Source organism: Molothrus ater, chromosome 4 (assembly GCF_012460135.2).
Source record: "Molothrus ater isolate BHLD 08-10-18 breed brown headed cowbird chromosome 4, BPBGC_Mater_1.1, whole genome shotgun sequence".
Classification (NCBI taxonomy): domain Eukaryota; kingdom Metazoa; phylum Chordata; class Aves; order Passeriformes; family Icteridae; genus Molothrus; species Molothrus ater.
The window spans coordinates 49,954,337-49,974,848 of NC_050481.2; the positions used below are offsets into that span (position 1 = coordinate 49,954,337).

Sequence of the window (20,512 nt, forward strand, 5' to 3'; positions counted from 1 at the left end):
CACTTTGATAATTTGTTCATGTTGGCAAAAATTAAATACTGAAACCATCTTCTGAAACAGAGTTTTTTAACTGTAGTTACAATATAAACAATATAAATGGTAATTTGAAGTTAAATGTTTTAGAAACTTTACATTCCAATTAATTTCATACATTGTTTACAACGGAAAGGGTCAACATTTAGAATCTGTATTTAAGTCAATGCTAATAATCAATAAACTTCTGTTTAAATTAATGCAAAGCATGAACTACACTGGAAAAGAAGTTATTCACTTTACTAACTACTTCTAAAGTCTTAAAGTCTGAAAGAGTTTTAAAATGTTCAGTACTGTGTGTGCAAAACAGCATTTAGGGTCTTCAAAGAACTCTAGTGGCCAGACATCTCTTGTACCAGCTCTTCTCTGGGCACAGCTCAAGTGTGGTTGAAGTCTGTGGTTGCTCTCAAGCTGACATCTCCTGGGCTTTGGAACAACTGGCCTGGATATGGGAAATCTGCAGAACTGGAAGCAGTAACTGGAAAGCATCCTGGATATAAGTAGTACTGTTGCAGCCCTAAAAGGGGAAGAAAACATGTGGGTCATCAGTACAGCTGCCATGTACTTCAGGAAGGACACTGGACTTTTTATTTTCCTTTTTTTTTTTTTTTTACCTTTGCATCATGCTATATTAGCATTGTTTCATACAAGACTTTAGAATCTGTAGATAGCATAGCCTGAATAAATATAGAAAATCTGACTGCCACTAAGTTTGAACTCTAAGTTTTGTTGGTAATATGAGTAGAATAAAATGCCACAGTGTTGAGAAGCAGATTTGTCTTTTAAACACAAGCCAGCTAGGCTTTCCATCAACTGAACTAATTTTGAATTTGCTGTAGGTGGGAGAAGTGTCACTGAAATTAACAGTTCAAATTATAATGGTTTTAACATGTAGTACTATTTTTGGAATTTCTAATACTGAACAGTATAGTGCCCTGTAATTCTCCATGATCCTAGACTGTATTAATACATACTTGTATACAGCTATGGGATTTATGAAGTAGAAAACATTGTATTCCACAATTCTAAATATTCCTAGATTTTGCAGTTCCTGGAGCACAGGAAGATAAGTCAGCAGCTACAGCATATTTACCCTATAACAAAAGGAACTGCATGGTAGTCTTCACTACAGCTCTATTCAACTTTCCTTAATTTTCCTTAAAGGTATTGTTAATTCAGTGCAAAATTGCCTATTGTAAAGCAATCTTCTCCTTATTTTTAAGGGAATGCAGCTATTAAATACAGAATGACAATATATGGTCACTACTATATGTTTCTTTCTGTCTGTGATCTAACAGAGTTAAAAACCTGTGCTGCAGTTCCTATGAGTTTTAGGACTTTATGAGGATATTACTTCATCTCAACCTCTTCTTGGTAAAATTGAAGTATGTTTTATTCACTGTGCTTTTCTGAAGAAAAATAGAACATGGTGTCAAATAAAAGAAGTCACTCATGAACATATTTGTGGTCTGATACATGGTTATCCATGTGCTGACCAAGGCTGTTGCTAGACTGTGAATCTTTGTAAAAATCTAAATCCCTGCAGATGAGAAACACTGTAGCATACCTACAATCCAAATTTTAAAGGAAAGAATAGTCTGAAGGTGCAATTTGTTACTGTGCTCTGACCAGTACAGCAGCAAAGTTTCAGAGTTGGCCATCCTCACTTCAGTCATACAGCTCTTAAGAATCCTCAGTAAATGCAACCTGACTGCTGAAGTGTTTGTGGGAGAGGCTGAGCACAAAATTTATGTTCTGGCACCAAACAGCCAGAATGATATTGTCATTACTTTTTAAATAGTTTTTGCCTTTGGAAATAAATGTGCCTGTCTCATTTAAAATAATTTTATTAGAACATTTTCTAATGTGAAGAGGTGGAGCTTACCTCTAATAGCACACTGTTAATGATGGGGTTAAGAACCTCTGCCTTCATATTGCTCTGTAAATCAGAAAACAGAATGAAAAGCCAGGTCAAGAAATACACTTAACAGAAACATACTGATATCAGAGATGTGATTTTATGAATTCTGTAGAGGTCTTCTTTCACCTTGATTCTTACCCAGCCTGTTTATCTCAGTATTGCTAGTAACTGTTGTCTGCATTTCAACCATACCTCAGTACACCCTATGCATTTCTACCACAGAGTACAATGAACCCTGAGGCCCAGGGTTTTACTTCTTCATTACTTCATGTACCACAGAGTTTCAAATTGCTTCTTTCCTACAGGTGTGAGGTTTATGTAATGACATTGTTTGTCCATCTGTCTATCAGTGACCTTTTCACATCCCACAACAATTTTAACTCCTTGCACATTTTCAAGGACACCAAAAGGAAAAAGACATGTCAAAAGAAAAATTAAGTTCTTAGAAGTTACACAAATATCTGTGGTTAGGACCAGATGAAAGGTCCCTGACAGAAGGAAAACCAGGTGAAACTCAGATCCCCAAACTGGAGGCAGCACATGAGCTGGGCAGTGCAGGTTGCCCAGTGAAACAGCTCAGCATGCATGACCTTCCTCTCAACCACCAGATAGGAAGACAGATGGATACAATGAGTAGTGACACTACTAGAGGCTAGAAAATCAAGATTCATTAGCTCCTCTACTTTTTAAAATGGCAAAAGTTCTTCCCTTTTTTATTCACACTGTTCTTTGCAATGTGGTTCTTTAGAACAACAGTAACCTCCAGCAAGAGTTGTTTTCTTTCAACACTGAACACAATACTAATTAATTTAACTGAAGGATTTCCACTTACAACCTTGTAGCTCTCATATTACAGATTTACAGAAACATGAAACTTCTTAATTTTAGTTTGGAGAAAGATGGCAGAACCAAGGAGAGATGGTCAGAGAAAAGAATTACATTTTTACTCTCAGTTACTAGAAAATCCATTACAAAATGCACTGTTTAGTGGCCCAGTTTAGTATTTGGTGTGCAATTTTTTTTATATTTTTGTGCATGGATTTATTTCAAGTGTCCCACAGATATATGCTAAAGTACAATCCCAAAATGTAAAATAAGCATTTTTTTCCTTGCAGTAATTGGAAGTTATGTAAATTATTCATGATAAAAGGAAAGACATAAATCACGTCCTTAGCAAATAACTATGAAAAAAGATGCTCAGAGATGTGCTGGAAGAGCTAATGGAAAACTGGAAAAATTTCATTTGAATTACATTCATGTTTTCATGGAACAATCAGGAAAACCCGAATTTGCTCTTCTCTGATGTTTACAGAAGATTTCAGCAACAGCACAATTTTTACCTCTGAATCCTGCTATAATACTGAGATGTCAGTCATCCTTGAAGCATCTTGAAAGGCAGGACACTATTTCTAGCAAAGATGTTCACAGATAAATGGATGTTCTTAAACAGAATATTTTATGATAGAAGACAGAGAGATTTTTTTTTAAGTTGGACCAAACAGATTTTCTAATCTTTTAAACCTTTTGAAACACTGCAGTGCTAAGCCAGGGGATCTAGTAAAGGCTAAGAAGACAACTCATGAAACCATCTTAAGGTACTGCAAGTACAATCTGTTAATGACTTTTACACAAATGTGTTTAAAAGGGATAGGCTAAGTTGGAGAAGAAAATATCATCAAGCTGTGTAACTTCAAATGTGGGGCCCTTCAATGTGAGAAGTGTTGAGTGGTGATAGGGAAAAACAGGAAGTGGTTTCTAGAAAGAGAGAATTTATAAGGCTTATAAACTTCCCCTGCTGTAAAAATGCTCTGTGTTCTTGACCTGAGGAAAGAAGTGGCTTCTTTGCTGATATAAAGCCTCTGGACCCACATAAGAATTTCTTTTTCAAGAGGTGAACTTTGTTAAAAAAAAACCCAAATGCTACAGAAAATGCTGTCATCTTACCCCAGCTGCTGTTACAGAATCAGAAAACTTCTTTGATAAAGATGAAACTTCATTGCACATGGCACTTGTTAAACTGGTTTAAAAAAACAAGAGAGACAAATATAAAAATACATTCTTGACCTATTAATAGATAAAAACCCCATGACAAACTTTATCCTGGAACGAAAGATGTTCTTAAAGCAATTTTGCTTCTAAATATCTTTAAAATATTTAGGCAAAACTGTTCATGATAAAGGTTTTATATTCCTTCACTGAAAAATCCACTGGTGACTACAGCAGCAAAATGACGTGTTGTTGCACACACCAGGTTTTTTTTTGACAGTGCAATGTTTCACTTGTTTAAATTCTGAACTTCCAGTTCATGTTTTTTCTGATGATTGCACAACACAGTTTCTGGGAATACTGTTGGAAATAAATCAAACTTGAATGAGAACAGTGAGAAGTTTTCTACTGAACAATAAAACATCTACTCTGTGCTAAAAGGGAAAGACCACTTGTGGTTTAAAATATGAGAGAACAATTCTGATCTGAGATCTTTAATTGTTTTCCTACACATTCCCAAGTGTATCCCACAGGGCCTCATCCTGCAAGGTGCACTGCACCTTAGCTCTGATTCTGAAAAATACTTAATAAGTGCTTTGTTTTAGACTGAAGTGTTCCTATGGACTTTGCTATTCTTAGTAGCATTCCTAAGGACAAGCACTTGGTTAAATATTTTACTTACTTAGGGGTCAATTGTTTAAAATATCTTAACATGAAAACTTACTGAAATCAGTAGACTTAATAACTATAGAGAGCTTGATATTTGAGTTTGTAGTCCCACTAGACAGACTGGCTTCTTGAAATTCTGGGTGTTTCACTATGGTTAACTACAAAGTTGCTAACAAATGTGGTCTACTGTTTAGAACTACAAATTGATTTTTTATATTTTTGGCAGATAAACACTACATAATGAAACTCTGTTGGCAGATAATAGGACTGCATTATACACTCTAAAAACAAATTCCATATATGCAGGCACAGTATCTTCTGCAGAGGGAACAGGAAATGCAACCCAAGTTGGCACATTTGCTTGCTGGAGCAGAAATAACTTTTAGCCTGTGTATAGGTCATGTTTTTGTAACACATACATATGTCAGCCATGTCAAAAAATGACAGGTAGCCTATAGAACCTGATTTTATGAGAAAATACAGGACCAGGACCCCTAAATGCAGTGCTGTTTGTTGATCCATGAACTTACTGTGCCTTCAAGCTAAATGGAACTTCATGAGTTCTATGCAAATGTCAAATGTTCATATATGAAGTACATATTACTCACTTTGTCAGTACTTTTGCTTGATCTTGCGCTGTTTTTTCTACTTCTTGCCCATGTAGAATTAATTCTGCTACTTTATGAAGCTGTTCAATACAACGAGCAGTTACCTCAGCCAGACTTTCAATGGACAGCATGTAGATTTCCTTAAATTAAAAATGGAAATAATATAACCAATAATAACAACACTGATAAATATATTTATAGATATATACATATAAAAGAACTTCAAACGTAGGAATCCTTCCTACCCCAACTGGAAATACCAACACACACATGGTGAAGTAAAATCAGCCATCTTCACAAACAATACTGGAAAATTAAATATCCACAGACTATAAAATACAGACATTCTACTTGCTCTGAAAAATTAGTAAGATCAAGTCTACCGTCTGCTTGGCTGGGAACTAGGTCAGGCTCTTGGATTTTCCAATATACCACTTTTGAACTTTGTCCTAACAAACAGAAAGGTACTTAATCTCTAGAATAAGTCACAATCATAATTATTTTCATAGGGAGCCAAAAGTAGTGAGCCATCCCTTAGCTGAATCTCTAGAGCAGAAATAGATAACATGCCCAATAAAAAATTGGCTTTTATCAACAATTATAGAAATCTGTACGTAGCACTGTGAGGTTACAGCTTTCACAAGCTGATGCCAGCTGGTAATCTGCAATCACATAAAAATCTGTAATATATACAGTGTACATATTCTGTCTGCTTCTTTAGACTTTTTTGTAAGGAAACACGACAGATAATTTCTAATTAGAAATAATCTCAACAAAGATAGCAACCACATTTAGTATTGCCATTAACTTGACAGAAAAGACTCAATCACAATTAACCTTATCAGAACTGTCTAAATGAACACTTTTAGCCTTAAGAGCTATCTTTCATAAACAGAATGAACAGTTGTTAGTTGCCTAAATAATATTTGTTTTGTCTGTTTATGACTGAAACTTTAAATAGTTTGAACATTTTCCCAAGTATTGTCACTGAGAGAAGGAGATACTAAGAAACACTGAGATACAACTTTCAGTGTGCATGTAATGTTTGACATTACACCTCAGCATCCCTCAGCTCACTGTATGTTAAGTATACACATGCTTAAACACAAAACCACAGATATAAAACCATAAAAACAATGCGATAGAGAACCTGTCACTGTGATATTTACTTATGGAAACAGAATAACAGTAAGAATATTTATGTAATTTAGTCTTCAACTGGGTCTACAGTGAATAGTTGTGTATTATTATTTCTTATTCCATGAATTTAAAAATTAAATAACATATAAAGCCAACACACAAAGAAACAATCTAATCACTTAATGAAACTTATCCTCCAAAAGTTATTTTACCTCCACAGTTTTGCTTTTGTCTACTTCTGTTTTATCACTCTCAATTGTATTGTCTTTTTGAGTCTTTTCTTCACCAGGTTCTTCAGGTTTTTCATTTAGCTCCTCTTCTATGTCTACTGGGGTGGACAAACTGGTTTCTTCCAGCCATTCATGAGCTTTTTTCCTAGCCTGCCAATCAAAGAACCAACCCCAAAGTTCAGCTTGAGAAGAGACTGAAATGACATTCCTGAACATCAGTTAACAATACATTTAATCACTTCCTCTTTATACTCAGAAATTTGAATGTATCAAACCTCAGAGTGGCATTTAAGAAGTGTACACTTAAGAAATTGTAGGGAGAATCATTTTGGACTGCATAAAGATGGATCATCCAGGGATAATTCCTCTAAAGGTATAATACTCCTAACCAACATATACAGCTGGTGTTAATTCCAAAGTTAATATTTCACCTTTATCATTCAAAAGAATTTGCACAGAAATTTTTCTTTACACAGTTTTCCAAACAAGAAAATAAGAAGTGTGTATAAAAAAGAAAAAAAAATTGAGATATTTATTAATTCTCTTATTAAAAATAAGAGAAATTTATTACATTCTTAAAGGAAAAATAAATATAAAACCACTGTAACTTGAGCTGCTTTCCCTGGCATGCAAATAGATCAAAGCTGAAGAGTCCTGAGACTTTATACAAGTTCAGACTACTGCTATGCTTAGTAGGAAATTTATGATGACTCTTTTTAACATGAAATCAAATTAAAACACATTAAGGCCTAAGCCTAAGCTAGTTATCCATAGTCTATCTATGTAGCTAGAGAGACAAACACTCATTTGAGCTTAAGACCAGCAGATGAATCAGCTTTAAAGGGACCTGATAGTACAAATGTGACTAGTTATGTGACTAGCTCCCAGACATCTCACTTTTGTTCTAGTAGGTCTCTGGCTACAGAGAGTAGCACACAACTCACTTTTAGAGCGAGAAAAATTATTCTGAACCTGACTGTAAGATCTTACTGACTGAACCCAGTCTGTAAGATCAAATCTGCTGTTCTCATGAACTCTGTTCTGCTGAGACACCCCTGATTCAAGCCTTCTAACACTGGAAAGGGCTCATCCAGCTGCACTGCCTTACTCATCTCACTTCTGTGAAAGCTTTTCTATATTCAGCATTTTAGTCTCAGTCTACCAGACTTTGCTCTCTGAGCTGTCTGAAGTGAACTGGCTACTGCTCTGTGTCAGACTTCAGAACAAAGCCCTCCTTCTTTGCTCAAGAAACTGAAGGCAGCTCAGTAACAGGTGCTAACCTTATTTAGCTTGTCAGGAGTAGCAGCAACATGCAATTCAAACAGCAGTTCTGTGAGCATGCTGACAAACTCTTCTCCTGTATCTGCTGCAAGAAATAACAAGACAGTTTTTGTTAGAGTGTTACTGCTATAGTATTTTATATGATCAAATACATCCAGTGAAATAGTTTCACCAAGTATTCCAGCACTAAAATAGTGACTGTGGCACAAGAAAGGAGTGTGTGGAGGTGTGCATGTATATGCACCAAAATTACTGATAGCTGGGATATTGAATTGACTGTTCACTGTGATTACTCTCTTATTTAACCTCATGTATGAAATTTTTGGTGTTAAAAGCTTTCAAAATGTAGGTAAAGCCACTTTTTCAAACATTCTCCTCATTATTTCATAAACAACTGAAATGAAGCTGCAGTGAAAAATGCATGAAAGGGCTGCATAATCAAAGTGAGAGGAAACATTAGAGGGAAGGGTATGTGTGTGGCATTCTGCTACTTGTACTAGAAAACAGTCAGAGCTGTTTCCGCAGCCTTAGGAGGAAGGAATGTGTTTCACTGATGAGTGGTTTGCTTTTGCAAGGACAAATCTGCAGCACACTTTGCTTTGGTCTCTCTTTTTAAGGTGCTCACTGCCTTGATTGCAACCCATTCAAAACCCTTGCAAATGTTTCAAGGAGCAGGATAAGCTGTTGTGATTTACTGGAAAAAACCAAACTTCTGACCTTCAGAGAAAACATCACTTTGTGCAAGAAACAGAGCTTCTCCTGGGAGCTGGTTTCAAATCAAGGAACTACTTTCCACAAAAATTATGGAACAACAGACATCTCATGAATCCTCACTCCTAAGCAGGTAATACATTTTCTTGACTTCTATTTTGTGCAACTCCTTAGAGGTATGGGGTTTAAAGAGTAAATAAGAGGGGAAAAAAAACAGCACAAAACTTTACCACACAAAGACTGTATGCTGAGCACTTCCTGTTCCCCTCAATGAGAAACAGTGAGTTTCCTGTGAGAGGGATCAGGCAAGCTGAGTAAGCACTGCCAGAAAGAGCAGCCTGAGAAGAAATTACTCTCCTGTGAGAATATGTGAATGTTAACACAGTTTTGCTAACTTTTCTGAAGGCTAAAGAAATCTTATCTCACCATCTTGCAAAATGGAGGTTTTATGGGCATAGTAACCCTGAGAAGACCAAGAGGATGTGGAAGAAATATCCTTTTATGTTTCTTTGTTTCCAAAACACAGCAATATGGCCTTCAATGGCATAACTCAGTCTTCAGTCAGGTCAAGGGGATTTCTGCTGTTAGCTCTAAGAGGTTTGCTATGGATCTCACAGGCCTGGAGACATGAACCATGCTGCCTTTAAGCTGACTTTTTACCCTTCGGTTCTAACCTGTTTGGGGAACTGCTAACATTTCTGACCCGTTTAAGACACATATTTTGCCCCAAACCAAAGCACCCACCCATTGTATTGTATTTTTGGGAGCTCATCCCATTCTCTTCAATGCTGTGCCATAACTGTGTTCAGTTATGGAAACGCTTATGCTGCTCTAACCTCCTTCTCACACTCCACGTGCCACATCTTGCTAAGCAAAACCTATAAAGCAGCTTGCTACTGTGTTTCAAAGTCACTTTCATTCAAAAAAATTCAGGCTTCTTAAATTTCTTTATGATACTCAAATCTTTTCCCCCATCTAGAAAGGGGGTGCAGAGTGAGGATGAAGTTGCCGAACAGAAAATAATTTCTAAGTACTTCAAAACTTTCAGATTATACAATTTCTGTAAGAAAAGTTCAGTTATCAAAAAAGTTATTATTTTCAATTTTTTGTTTTCATTGATGATATAGCAAAATAATTTAATATTTATTTATGCTTGCATAATTCACACTTCAGTTAAAATATAAATTCAAAATTAAGCACTGATCAGCTTCCAGAACTTTTAGAGTATTCATTTTAGTAACTACCTTATGAAGACTATTAGGATATCAGAAATTACAGTCTGGACTGGAATTTTTTTAATTACTGGATAAAGAAGTAGCAATTATTCATATGGTTAAGTCTCTGTAATTCTAATTACCTTTTTGCGCCTGCACCACTTCATCATCTAATTCCTTTGGAACAAAGATCTCTTTTATAGCAATTAAATCATTTTTCACAGTCTCCAACTGTTCTCCATCAAGTGTTGCTAAATGTGACTGAATCTGTAAAAGAAAGGAAGTATTACTAAATGCTAATTTAGGACCTGAATCCAAAATAGACTAAGAAATGGAAACTTCTATTATGTTCAAATCTTGTCTCCAATCTCCCAGCTTAGACATATTTTTAGATCTTGTCAACAGAATTTGTTGAGTATCACAAAAATTACACTAGTCTTGCCACATCATCAGGTCCCTTCCTTCCTCCAGAACATGAGTTTTGAACTATAAATCTATGGTTTAACTGCAAACTGTTTTGGGATTGCCGGGATGAAGGCAGCAGGCAAAAAGAGCACAGGCATAATGGTTAGTCTGAGCACTCATGGGAAGAGATGGAAAAGGTTGCCTTCAAAATGCAGCCAAAATTATTGACAGTCTACCTGTTCTGAAGAATGTATTGGCAGGTCTTTGCATGTCTCAGCTATCTGCAAGTCCCTGCATATCTAACAGGATGGCACACCTAAGAGGGATGGAAACAGATTCTTTGAATCGCTGTTTGTACTACAGTTAGATGGTGTTAACTCCATGAGCAGAGTGCTCCTTCTGCCAATGGAAGCCAGGAGAAATGCCCTTTCTCCCCTTGGTACAAAGTTTTACCTTTATGTTTGTTTCAAGGGGCTTTTATAAAGCCTGTTGGACAGAGGTGCACTCTACCTTAGTGCAAGGCTGGACACAGCTGTTACTTTCTTACTGGTGCGTCCTTGTGTCCAGCTCCTGTGCTCAGGGTTAAACCCAAGACACAGCTGTGGCACTCCAGTCTGGTTGGGAAGGACTACATAAAGCCTTTTCCTCCCTTTCTATAGCACTATCCATTTCAAGGTCTAACTGGGAACTTCTTTTAATGGAAACTTGTAAAATAAAAGCTTAAACACACATGTTTTCAGTACCTCTTGCACTCCTCCTGTGGCTTTTGGGCTGTTAGAAGTAGTCTCAAGTTTCTCTACAGTACTTTTTCTGTATTCTGTGTCTGGGTGCATCTGTGCATGGTAAGTGGAACATTTATCTGAGTACTGGACTTGTTGACCCACACAGTCATCATCAATCCTGTTGGACTGAGTAGGACTATGTACGTGTCTAGGACACAAATGAAGTGCGTCAGAAACCTCATGGTAACAACCTGCACATGTCTGGCTTACCCTGTGGTATTTCACAGTAAAATAAAAATATTATTGACACATGCAATTAACCTGAACTTCTTTTCTATCTATCTATCTATCTATCTATCTATCTATCTATCTATCTATCTATCTATCTATCTATCTATCTCATTCCTGTTTAGTGGGTGGGGGTTTTTGGCCATTTTTGGTTTTGTTTTTTGCTCCCAAAAGCAGAGCCCTTGAACCTTACATGTGTAGTTTGAACATATAGTTTTTCATCTAGATAATAACAAAAAATAAAAAAACATTGACAGTATACACCTAACTGTTATTAATATAAGCTTCTTTTATTTGTGAGAGCAAATAAAATATTTTAAAACATAAGTTGGTTATATTTTAAGAAGTACCCCACAGACAAAGAATGCTAATTACAATAACAAACAAAAAAGAAAACTTGTTTTTAAGAAATTTATTTAGAAAACTGTTTCAATACAAAAATACCACCACTAGGAATCTAATCTACAGAATTCTATTAGTCCACTGTCAGTGATCTACTGATGTACTAGCAGAGCAAATAAGTTGAGAGTGAAATTGAAATACGTATTTATCAGATAGGCCTTATTAATATTACCATTTTCAGAGAGACAGTTGTATACTTCCAGTAATAATATCTTGGTGTAGTTCTATGCAACTTTAAAAAGTAACACAATAAGAACTGAATAAGTGATCTGGAACTAATTTTAATTCAGCATCCTCCACAGGTAGTAGGTCTGGAATTCCTGAATATAAGTATCTGTACCTGATTTCAACCAAAGGATTTCAACCTTGCAAATTCTGCAAGGAATTTGCAAGACATCTGCAGTGTTACAAGCTGTGTATGGCAGACTACATATGGTCCTAACAAAAATACCTCTCAGTTATGAAGTTTGAGTTAATCTTGTAGTTATATTTTAGATGTATTGAGTTCCAAAACCCAGGGCCAGCCCAAGGATCAATTCAGCTTTCTCTGAACTTGATGGAAAACTTACTGTTCATTCTACATGCATCTGCAGAATAAAATTAATGTAAAGATAAATTTTTTTACCAACCATATTGATTTATGCTGTCTGCATACTGTACCTGAGCTTCACTTTCATTTGACAGGATTTCCAGAGCTTCAAGATGAGACAAACCTTGGAATTCATCAAAAAGTAGTCCATAATGTGCTGTTCTTTCTACTGTAACTTGCTGGGCCCGCCTCTGTTTCTCTTTTTCTTTGGCTTCTCGCAACAGCTGTAAAAATATACATCATTCCATGTTTTATTGATAGTACTGTAAGTGTGACAGATTTTATTACTATCTGCTTCTGTGTGTCTAGAAGTAGTAATAAAATTTGGGACTATATCACACCTGAAGAGCTAAAATTTTAGAGGTGAAATAGCTAACTTCTTTTTTGATAATTTTCTCTGATAAAATATTTATATAATATTCTAAGCAGGGTTTTCCCAATGGTAATTGCTATCTCTCTTTAAAACACAATGAAAAAAAAAATCCTGCTTGTATTTTCAAAAGCAATGTCAGCTACAGATACTATACAGTACATTTCCTCACCCATTATAATGAAAGAGAAAGGATTATTTCATGTGCAGCCTTAAAGAGCCATGCAATTCTTTTTACAGATCACAAAATGGGAAGAGTATTATTTTCAGGACCTATCCACCAACTTGCATAAAAAATGCACCTACAGAAATATTTTCTATAAAATATTCTTAGCAAATACTAAAGTCAGTTTTATGTGACAGAGGGACTGACAAAAGAGATCAATGACTTATACCAAAGATGGAGCAGAACTACCCTTGGGTATATTTTGGTGGGCTTTTAAAACACTTCCATCAGTGTACAAGAAGGATAGACTAGGATAGGATAGGATATCCAATAGGATCTTCTCCTCCTTCCTTCTGTTCCTGGATGAAGTGGTCTCTCATGAATTTCCTACAGTAAAGGTGGTAAATATATCTGAACCACATGTTAGGTCACATGACAGTCTCTGAATACAGGTGAACTCCCCCCTGTATGTTACTCCACTGTTCAAAATTCCTACAGTATTGTCTTCAGTGATTTTTTTTAGTACAAAAGACTTAAAATTTACACTACAGTACATTTTTCCTCTGAAGTCTCCATCTTCAAAAGTTAATTCACAAAGTTTTATGAACAAATTGCTGAAAAGCAACAGTGCAACCCCTGAGAACTGATTTATGCTGCATGCTGCCTCAGATTCTACGTGCAAATCCATGCATGTTGTTAAAGGAGGCATTCTCAAAAGCTCATTTCAACCCTGTGGGCCTCAACAAGAGGTAATTGCTTTTGATCTACTATAATAGTATAAATCTGTTAACTCTTCCAATGACAAATACTAAAGATGAAACATCTCATTAAAAAAAATACCACACTCTTCTCTACAAGGAAGTAAACATGCAGTAAATATACTTTGTTTTCAATGTCTATTGTTTATCCTCTTTTCAGGGTCTGGAGAACTAAAATAATTTTGTACTGACAGCATTTATACTTCTGTTTTAATCTCATCTCTGAGCTTTAAAATATGAATCACAACTGTGTAAGGATACCATTAAGTTAGATGGACACTGAGATACAACTTTTTATAGGTTTAATTCCTAATGAGACATAAGTTATATACCAGTATTACTGATTTCCAAGGAAAACAGCATAGTGAAGTTTATGCTGGAAGATATCTATCTACAGCTGTTACCAAAACACCAACAATTTTATTTTGCCTCCAGAGTGTAATGATTTATCACCATATATACTATCTTATTTAAATCAGCAATTGCATATATGATTATGCAGAAAAGATGATTTTACATTATCTTTTGTGGTTCTATGAAGAAAAATAAAGTAGAGCAACTGTAAAGCTTAATATTTATTTCCATAAGCCCAGACAGCATCTACTGCAATAAATAAAGCCTCTCCCTGAGGCATGTGAAATTCTGGAAAAAGAATCTGAAATTGCCTTGACAGAGTAGTATTTAAATATATCCAACCTGAGATAGTGAGACTGTTCTTGCCATCAGTGTTTTGGTTTTCTTAAATCCAGGATCGCTTTCTGCAAGGACATTCATGGTTGTCTTCCCAATAAATTCCAAAGCATCTAAGCCTCCAGATAATACACTTTTCCCCTGTATAAAATAACGTGTTGTGGTTATTTTCTTCCCCGTTTAGAGTAATATGAACTGTAAAGAGGATTGTTTTTGTAGACACCATCTTTGAACATTCAGGTCCCTAAATTTCCTATACTTCAACTAACAATAGGATTGATGCATTTACGTTGTTCTGAATAAGTTAAAAAAAACCCAACCAAACAAAAAAAACCCTATACAAATATTTCCAGTTAATTGAACTACTTACACCAGAGGAAATGTAACAATTGTTGTAAATTAAAAAAAAAAAGTAAAACTGCTGGAGCACATCTCCTGTGAAAACAGTCAGAGAAAACTGGGGCTGTTCAGCCTGGAGAAGAGAATGCTCTGAGGAGACCTTCCAGAAGCCTTCCTGTACATAAACAGGACATATAGGAAGGCTTGAGAGGGACACTTTGCAAGGGCAAGCAGTGTTTGGACAAAAGGGAATGGCTTTACTTTGAAAAGGATAGATTTAGATTGGATATCAGGAAGAAATTCTTCATTATGAGGATGGTGAAGCACTGGAACAGATTGCCCAGAGAGGTGGTGGAAGCCCCACCCCTGGAAGTATTAAAGGCCAGGCTGGATCAGGCTTTGAGCAACCTGGTTTAGTGGAAGGTGTCCATGCCCAAGGCAGGACATAGGAACTAGATGATCTTTAAGTTCCCTTCCAATCCTAACTATTCTGTGTCTCTGCTATTCTATTCTATTCTATTCTATTCTATTCTATTCTATTCTATTCTATTCTATTCTATTCTATTCCATTCCATTCCATTCCATTCCATTCCATTCCATTCCATTCCATTCCACTTTAATTTCATGCAATGGCATCTGGTTTGTAGGAATTTGTTTTAGACATGAATAATATGGAGCCAAGCCCATCATGAACAGAAGATTCTGCCTTATCTGATTTTTAAGATTTTAACACTTGCGATGATTCTGAAACTGTCTATTTAAATACATATGTTTTTCTGTGTCTTCATATTTTTTATGTACACTGAAGAAATTTCACTAACTAAATATTTCCATTTCCATCTGGATTATGGGTGTGGCAGACACTCAAATGCTGATGTAACCTAATATATAATGGAAAACCTTTCCAAAGTCTCAAGTGGCATTACAGGTGACTTACTGAGACTTTAAGTGATTCTTTTTGTACCACATTGATCACTGTGGTACAGCAGCTCTCCAGACTGCCTACAAGCACATTTCTCTTATTTACAAATCTTGTATAATGCTCAAGTAATCTTACTGGTGGCCAGCTCTACGAGCCATATGATGTTCCAGGTTCTGTAGAAACAGTCTTAGGAATAATCTATAGGAATCTCCTCCTTCTGTTCCCAAAATCTTTGATATTAGAGTGATGAGGCAGTCAGAGTGAACTGGATATACAATAAAAAATAACTGCCATTTCATAAAACTTGCTCAGTGGGGAATTAATCTTCTATGCTTTTACAGCAAATGTTTAAAGACTTCTATAATTTCAAGTGAAACACCAGGTGCAAAATTTAAGGTGCAACAAAATTTTAAAGGTTCAAAAAATTTGGGGAAGAAGATGACACAAAAATTTATTTGGAAATGGTACGGTACAGGATGAAGTTCAACACACAAAATATAAGGATGATAGGAAATAACTGTGAACAAAAGATTTTGCCTCTCTACATTTTAATCAGACCCCCTTCTAGGAAGGCTAATATGAAATGAGAGATTAGATAAAGAGGTGAAGGTAAAGGACAGGAACTAAAAATAGAGAGCTTGGTAAAAGCCTTAAAATAAGCAAATTGAGTATTTTCTTATGCTATCTGCCTTCAAAAATGGTAACAAGTCCTATCACACTTTCTCTGGAAGGACTTAACTGTAAAAATAAAAAATCAGATGATGGTACAATTATGAAAAAGATTTTCCAAAAATTTGCAGAATTCTACATAGTTTTGGAGAAGACCATATTTTTTCACTGAAACTGGTGAAAACATAGTAACTGAGCTAGTTCTTTTTGACTTTTTATCTTTTAATTAGACAGTTTAATTTTAAAGTTATTTTGTCATGGAAAAGACTAAACAGACTTACAAAAGAAGTGTTTTTACAAAGACCTGGAATTTAAAAAACATGACCTACAGTGAAGTTGAACCTAAAAACAATGAAAAATAACTAGAGCAGAGAGACCAACTAAAATGACTCACTGTGTTTTGTACAGCACTAGTGATAGCTGACAGCATGCCACGAGATCCAGATGAAGGAGAAGGAATATTCTCAGAAGAGCTTTGGGCCAAAGAATCTTCTGCTTCTAACAAAAGATAACAAGCAGGTTACAGCATAATTTCAACTCTGCAAGTCAAAAATTTCAGTAAACTGGTTTATGTGACCAAAATCTTAACATTTTCTAAATGGAACTGATTTGGCAGGGTCAAAGAGTTTTGTCCAATTTCAGTGGACTTGAACTTACGAGTAACTGATGTTTCAGCTGCAGGAGGCTCTGCTGTTTCCAGAGATGCTGAACTTCCACTATGAATTCTTAGGGTAGTTCCTGCTTTTTCCTTTACTGCTGTTATCCCATGACCTGTAGGAGAGGCATATTTTAGAGTATATGATTTGAAAACTCATTACTATCAGCACATAGTATTCTTATACTTCATGAATTATGACAAACAAAATATCTATTAAACTTACCTCAATTGCTTAATTTTCTCTAGGTTAATAATTCACTTCTACTATATTAATATTAACTGAATATAAACTATAAGGCTGAAATATAACACAAATTATGCTGGAAAAGTAAAAGTTATTTCAGTGGCCCACATAAGTTTAGTTCCCTGATTTTCAAAATGCTAAATATTCTATTGCAATCAGTTTAAATGGAAACTTAGTCCTCCTATGGCCATAGGGTATCACCTCACATAGTTTGAGTATTCTAGAACAATTAACCCAAAGTTAATGGATTGTCTATAACTGCAGGACTGAGGCAAGGAATTGTTCTTCCTCTGCAGAGGTGCTATGTTTTTAGGGATACTGACTCCAGTCCCCAAAGTTATTTCAGGATTTAAGCTCCTTGATTTCTCATTTGAAGTAAAATTCTGAAGTGTCTCTCCCCAAAGCTACTATTTAAATACACTTTGTAAAGTCTCCTGATATCAAATGACACAAACAGAACTATTGCTCCAGTGGCAGGTGATCTCCTACAGAAATTTTACCACCTTTATATTATTCATTTGCAGTGACTCCCTAGCCTCTATTAAAATGGTCTACTTTAATATGAAGTATACATGTTGCTACTGTTTCTATCTGAATATTTTTGACAGAACAGCATTGCCTTACTGGTTTTCTACACAGAGTTTATTTACACTAGCAGATCACAGGGACTGGTGAGTCCCTGTAGTCAGTCTAGGGGACGCAGTATCTTCCTAATCTGCATCAACTGTAGTTGAAAAATGCTGCCCTTAAAAAAGAGTACTCTAAAACTGTCTGCCTATTTTGCTTCTGGTTATGTGTACAAGTATGTCCATGATATACTTCTCTCATTACAAGCAATCCACCTGTTAATCTTGCTTTGCTGGAAGTTTCTGTGTATCGGCTAAGGTGCAACAGGTGAACAACAAACCAGGTGAGCAATATTTCTTTCCAACATAAAATTAAATAGCTTCAGTGACAGGATTTGATCTTTATCTTGTACTGTACAGTGCATCTTGCATGAAACTGATCATGTCTAGCAGTAGGACAATCCAGAGTGCTTCAACTACCTGCCTAACAACTTATGAGAAATGTTAATGACAATTTCATACTTCTTTGATTAAACTGAACTGTAAATAGATAAATTATTTCAGAGAAGGCATTAATACAGATGGTCAGGCAGATATCTAGACATCTAAGGTGCAAAGTTATGCATAATGATTGTGTTGTCCACAATTTCCCACAACTCTGTGCACTCTATTTTAGAGAAGTTCAAAGCATCTTTTCTGAGTTACATTAATTACAGCAAAACAGCCTATCACTTGCCAGTGCTCTACAGCATTCTGAATAAACATATACATCTGTGTGTGTAGTCATACAAATATGCTTTCAAACATCTCATTCAAGAAAGATGCAGCAAATCTAGTTGGAGTAGGAAAAAGGAAAGCTTAGATTTATGACTATATATATTTATGAATAAATATACTGTAGAAAACATATGTGAAGCAGCACTTCTGAAAGATCACACAGGAAGAAAACTGCAGTATCTGGAGGTAAACATAAAGAACAGATATGGCCTATGGAACAGACCTGCAGAACAAGGAATTTCATAGGCTGCACAAGGTCCCAATGTTTCACACTGTAACAGCCTAGGCAGATAAATGCTTTTACCTGTCTAAAGGAAATATGACCTTTATCTATTTTACTTGTGTCTTACAAAAAACAGTAGTGCATCCAACTGTGTGACTCATACCAGGTAATGCACCACAATGTTTAAGTCATTGCTGGATAATTTCCTGACTTTTGCAAAGTCTGTTCCAATGCAGATACTGGAGAGCAGTGTACTGCATGGTCTAATCTCAATCTCCCACATATTTTAATGAGCTCAATGAAAATATTAGCATGTACAAATTCGTTATTTAATCCCCATATTCCTGGGACTCAAATCACTATTAGTTGCGCTTTTACACTAATATAATACACACTGCATGTCACATTCCTTTCCATTGCTTCTGCTCACAACCTTTTAAATGAGCCAGAGTTTTATTCTTTTCATTGACTTAATCAACCTGACTTGGTAACAAAATACAATGGTCCTGTAGTCGTATAAAAATCCTATAAATATTGAGCTAAAATTTGAATTGTCTGCAAAACTTACATGTTTTCAGATCAATTTCCCACTTTTTTCCTGTGATTTTTTATAGCCTTGAATTGATTCCCATAGTTTGGCAGACAAGCTAACACATTTAAGAAGAGAAAGCACACAGTTGCTGTATTGGTATTTACTGACCTAAAAAAGGCAGCATTTTTGGAGCTGTGGTTAAATGTCCTAGAATAATAAGAAGATACTCCAGGTCACCTAAGGGTGGCTTTGCTGAACTAAGCTATATGGCATGTATGTTTGACTGCAGCAGCAAAACCAGATGAGATCAGAAGACCACAACTGAAGCACCATACGTGCACAAACAGGGCAGAAATGCCTGTAGCCTTGGAAATGAAAATGATTATTTGTAATTTCAAAAGGCACAGAAATAAAAGGGATCATGGGAGAGTAGCCTACAATTTAAAGATGCACTCATTTTGTAACACTGGGTGTGCTAATGCAACCGAGCTGACACCTCTGACATCTCCATTTACTCTTCTGTAACAGCAGACAGAAGAGCTATGCAATAGGCATTGTTAACTGTGAGCTTTTGGAAGAAAGCATTCTTTTTTCCCCTGTGTTATTGCTTTTGTTTCTCTTGCCTCCATGATTCCTTGCCTTTCTATTGGCTGGCAATTTCTACAGAATATTATTGTTCATGTTCCTAGCTGGGATCTTTCATTTTAAAAGGAAGGTTTTGCTAACACTGCCTAACAACATGACCTGCCTTTTGGTTTGCCTGATCTGCCAAGGCCAGATTACAGCACTCACAAATGCTTTAGTCAGATCCCATCCCACTTCACTGCAAGCTGTTTTATCTTCTACCTCCCAGCTTAGTAGCTTTGGGTTCCCTGCAGAGCTGAGAGAGGCAAACAGACACCTCTGGAGGGCAGTTCACTATGTCTGAAACCTAAACCACTCTGTATAGGAATCACTGATCCCTTGTCCATCTAGTACTCACAGGCAAATGGACTCTCTGATTCAGTGGTACAGATGGGGAGGAGTTTGATATTTTGTCCCTGGCTAACACACTGCCTTTGTAACCTGTGTCCTACCATGGGAGCACATCTAATGAAGAACTGATCAAAATTTAGTCTATTAACATGAGTGAAGCCTCATCTAGCTCAAGCTAAAGAGGAAGAGCAAGGCATTAAATGAGCATCTTTCACCACATGAGAAACTGAGGAACCTGAAACTGGCTGGAGGAGAATCACTCCACATCATGTAGTATAGAGATGTGGACAATCCAGCCATGCTCTGGTTTTGTACACTAAAAAGTGGGACCCCATTTCGCTCCATTTTAGGCTAACCTATTGGCACTCCATTTACTTCAAGCCTTCACAAAACTTCTCTTCCGGCCACTTAAAACAAACAAACA

At 36.1% G+C, this 20,512-nt stretch overlaps 1 protein-coding gene across 1 annotated transcript in view; it reads right to left on the reverse strand.

Annotated features, from left to right (window-relative positions):
* The window catches only part of FAM114A1 (family with sequence similarity 114 member A1), a 28,921-nt gene continuing 8,409 nt past the window's right edge, over positions 1-20,512 (reverse strand). Inside the window, exons 4-14 of the mRNA XM_036383135.2 lie at positions 16,771-16,884; positions 16,508-16,611; positions 14,190-14,324; positions 12,271-12,423; positions 9,937-10,060; positions 7,868-7,953; positions 6,570-6,737; positions 5,218-5,357; positions 3,899-3,971; positions 1,919-1,972; positions 1-550 (exon numbers count right to left, since the gene is read on the reverse strand). Coding sequence (XP_036239028.1) covers positions 440-550; positions 1,919-1,972; positions 3,899-3,971; positions 5,218-5,357; positions 6,570-6,737; positions 7,868-7,953; positions 9,937-10,060; positions 12,271-12,423; positions 14,190-14,324; positions 16,508-16,611; positions 16,771-16,884 — 1,262 coding nt within the window. The 3' untranslated portion in view covers positions 1-439. The remainder of the gene's footprint in view (positions 551-1,918; positions 1,973-3,898; positions 3,972-5,217; positions 5,358-6,569; positions 6,738-7,867; positions 7,954-9,936; positions 10,061-12,270; positions 12,424-14,189; positions 14,325-16,507; positions 16,612-16,770; positions 16,885-20,512) is intronic.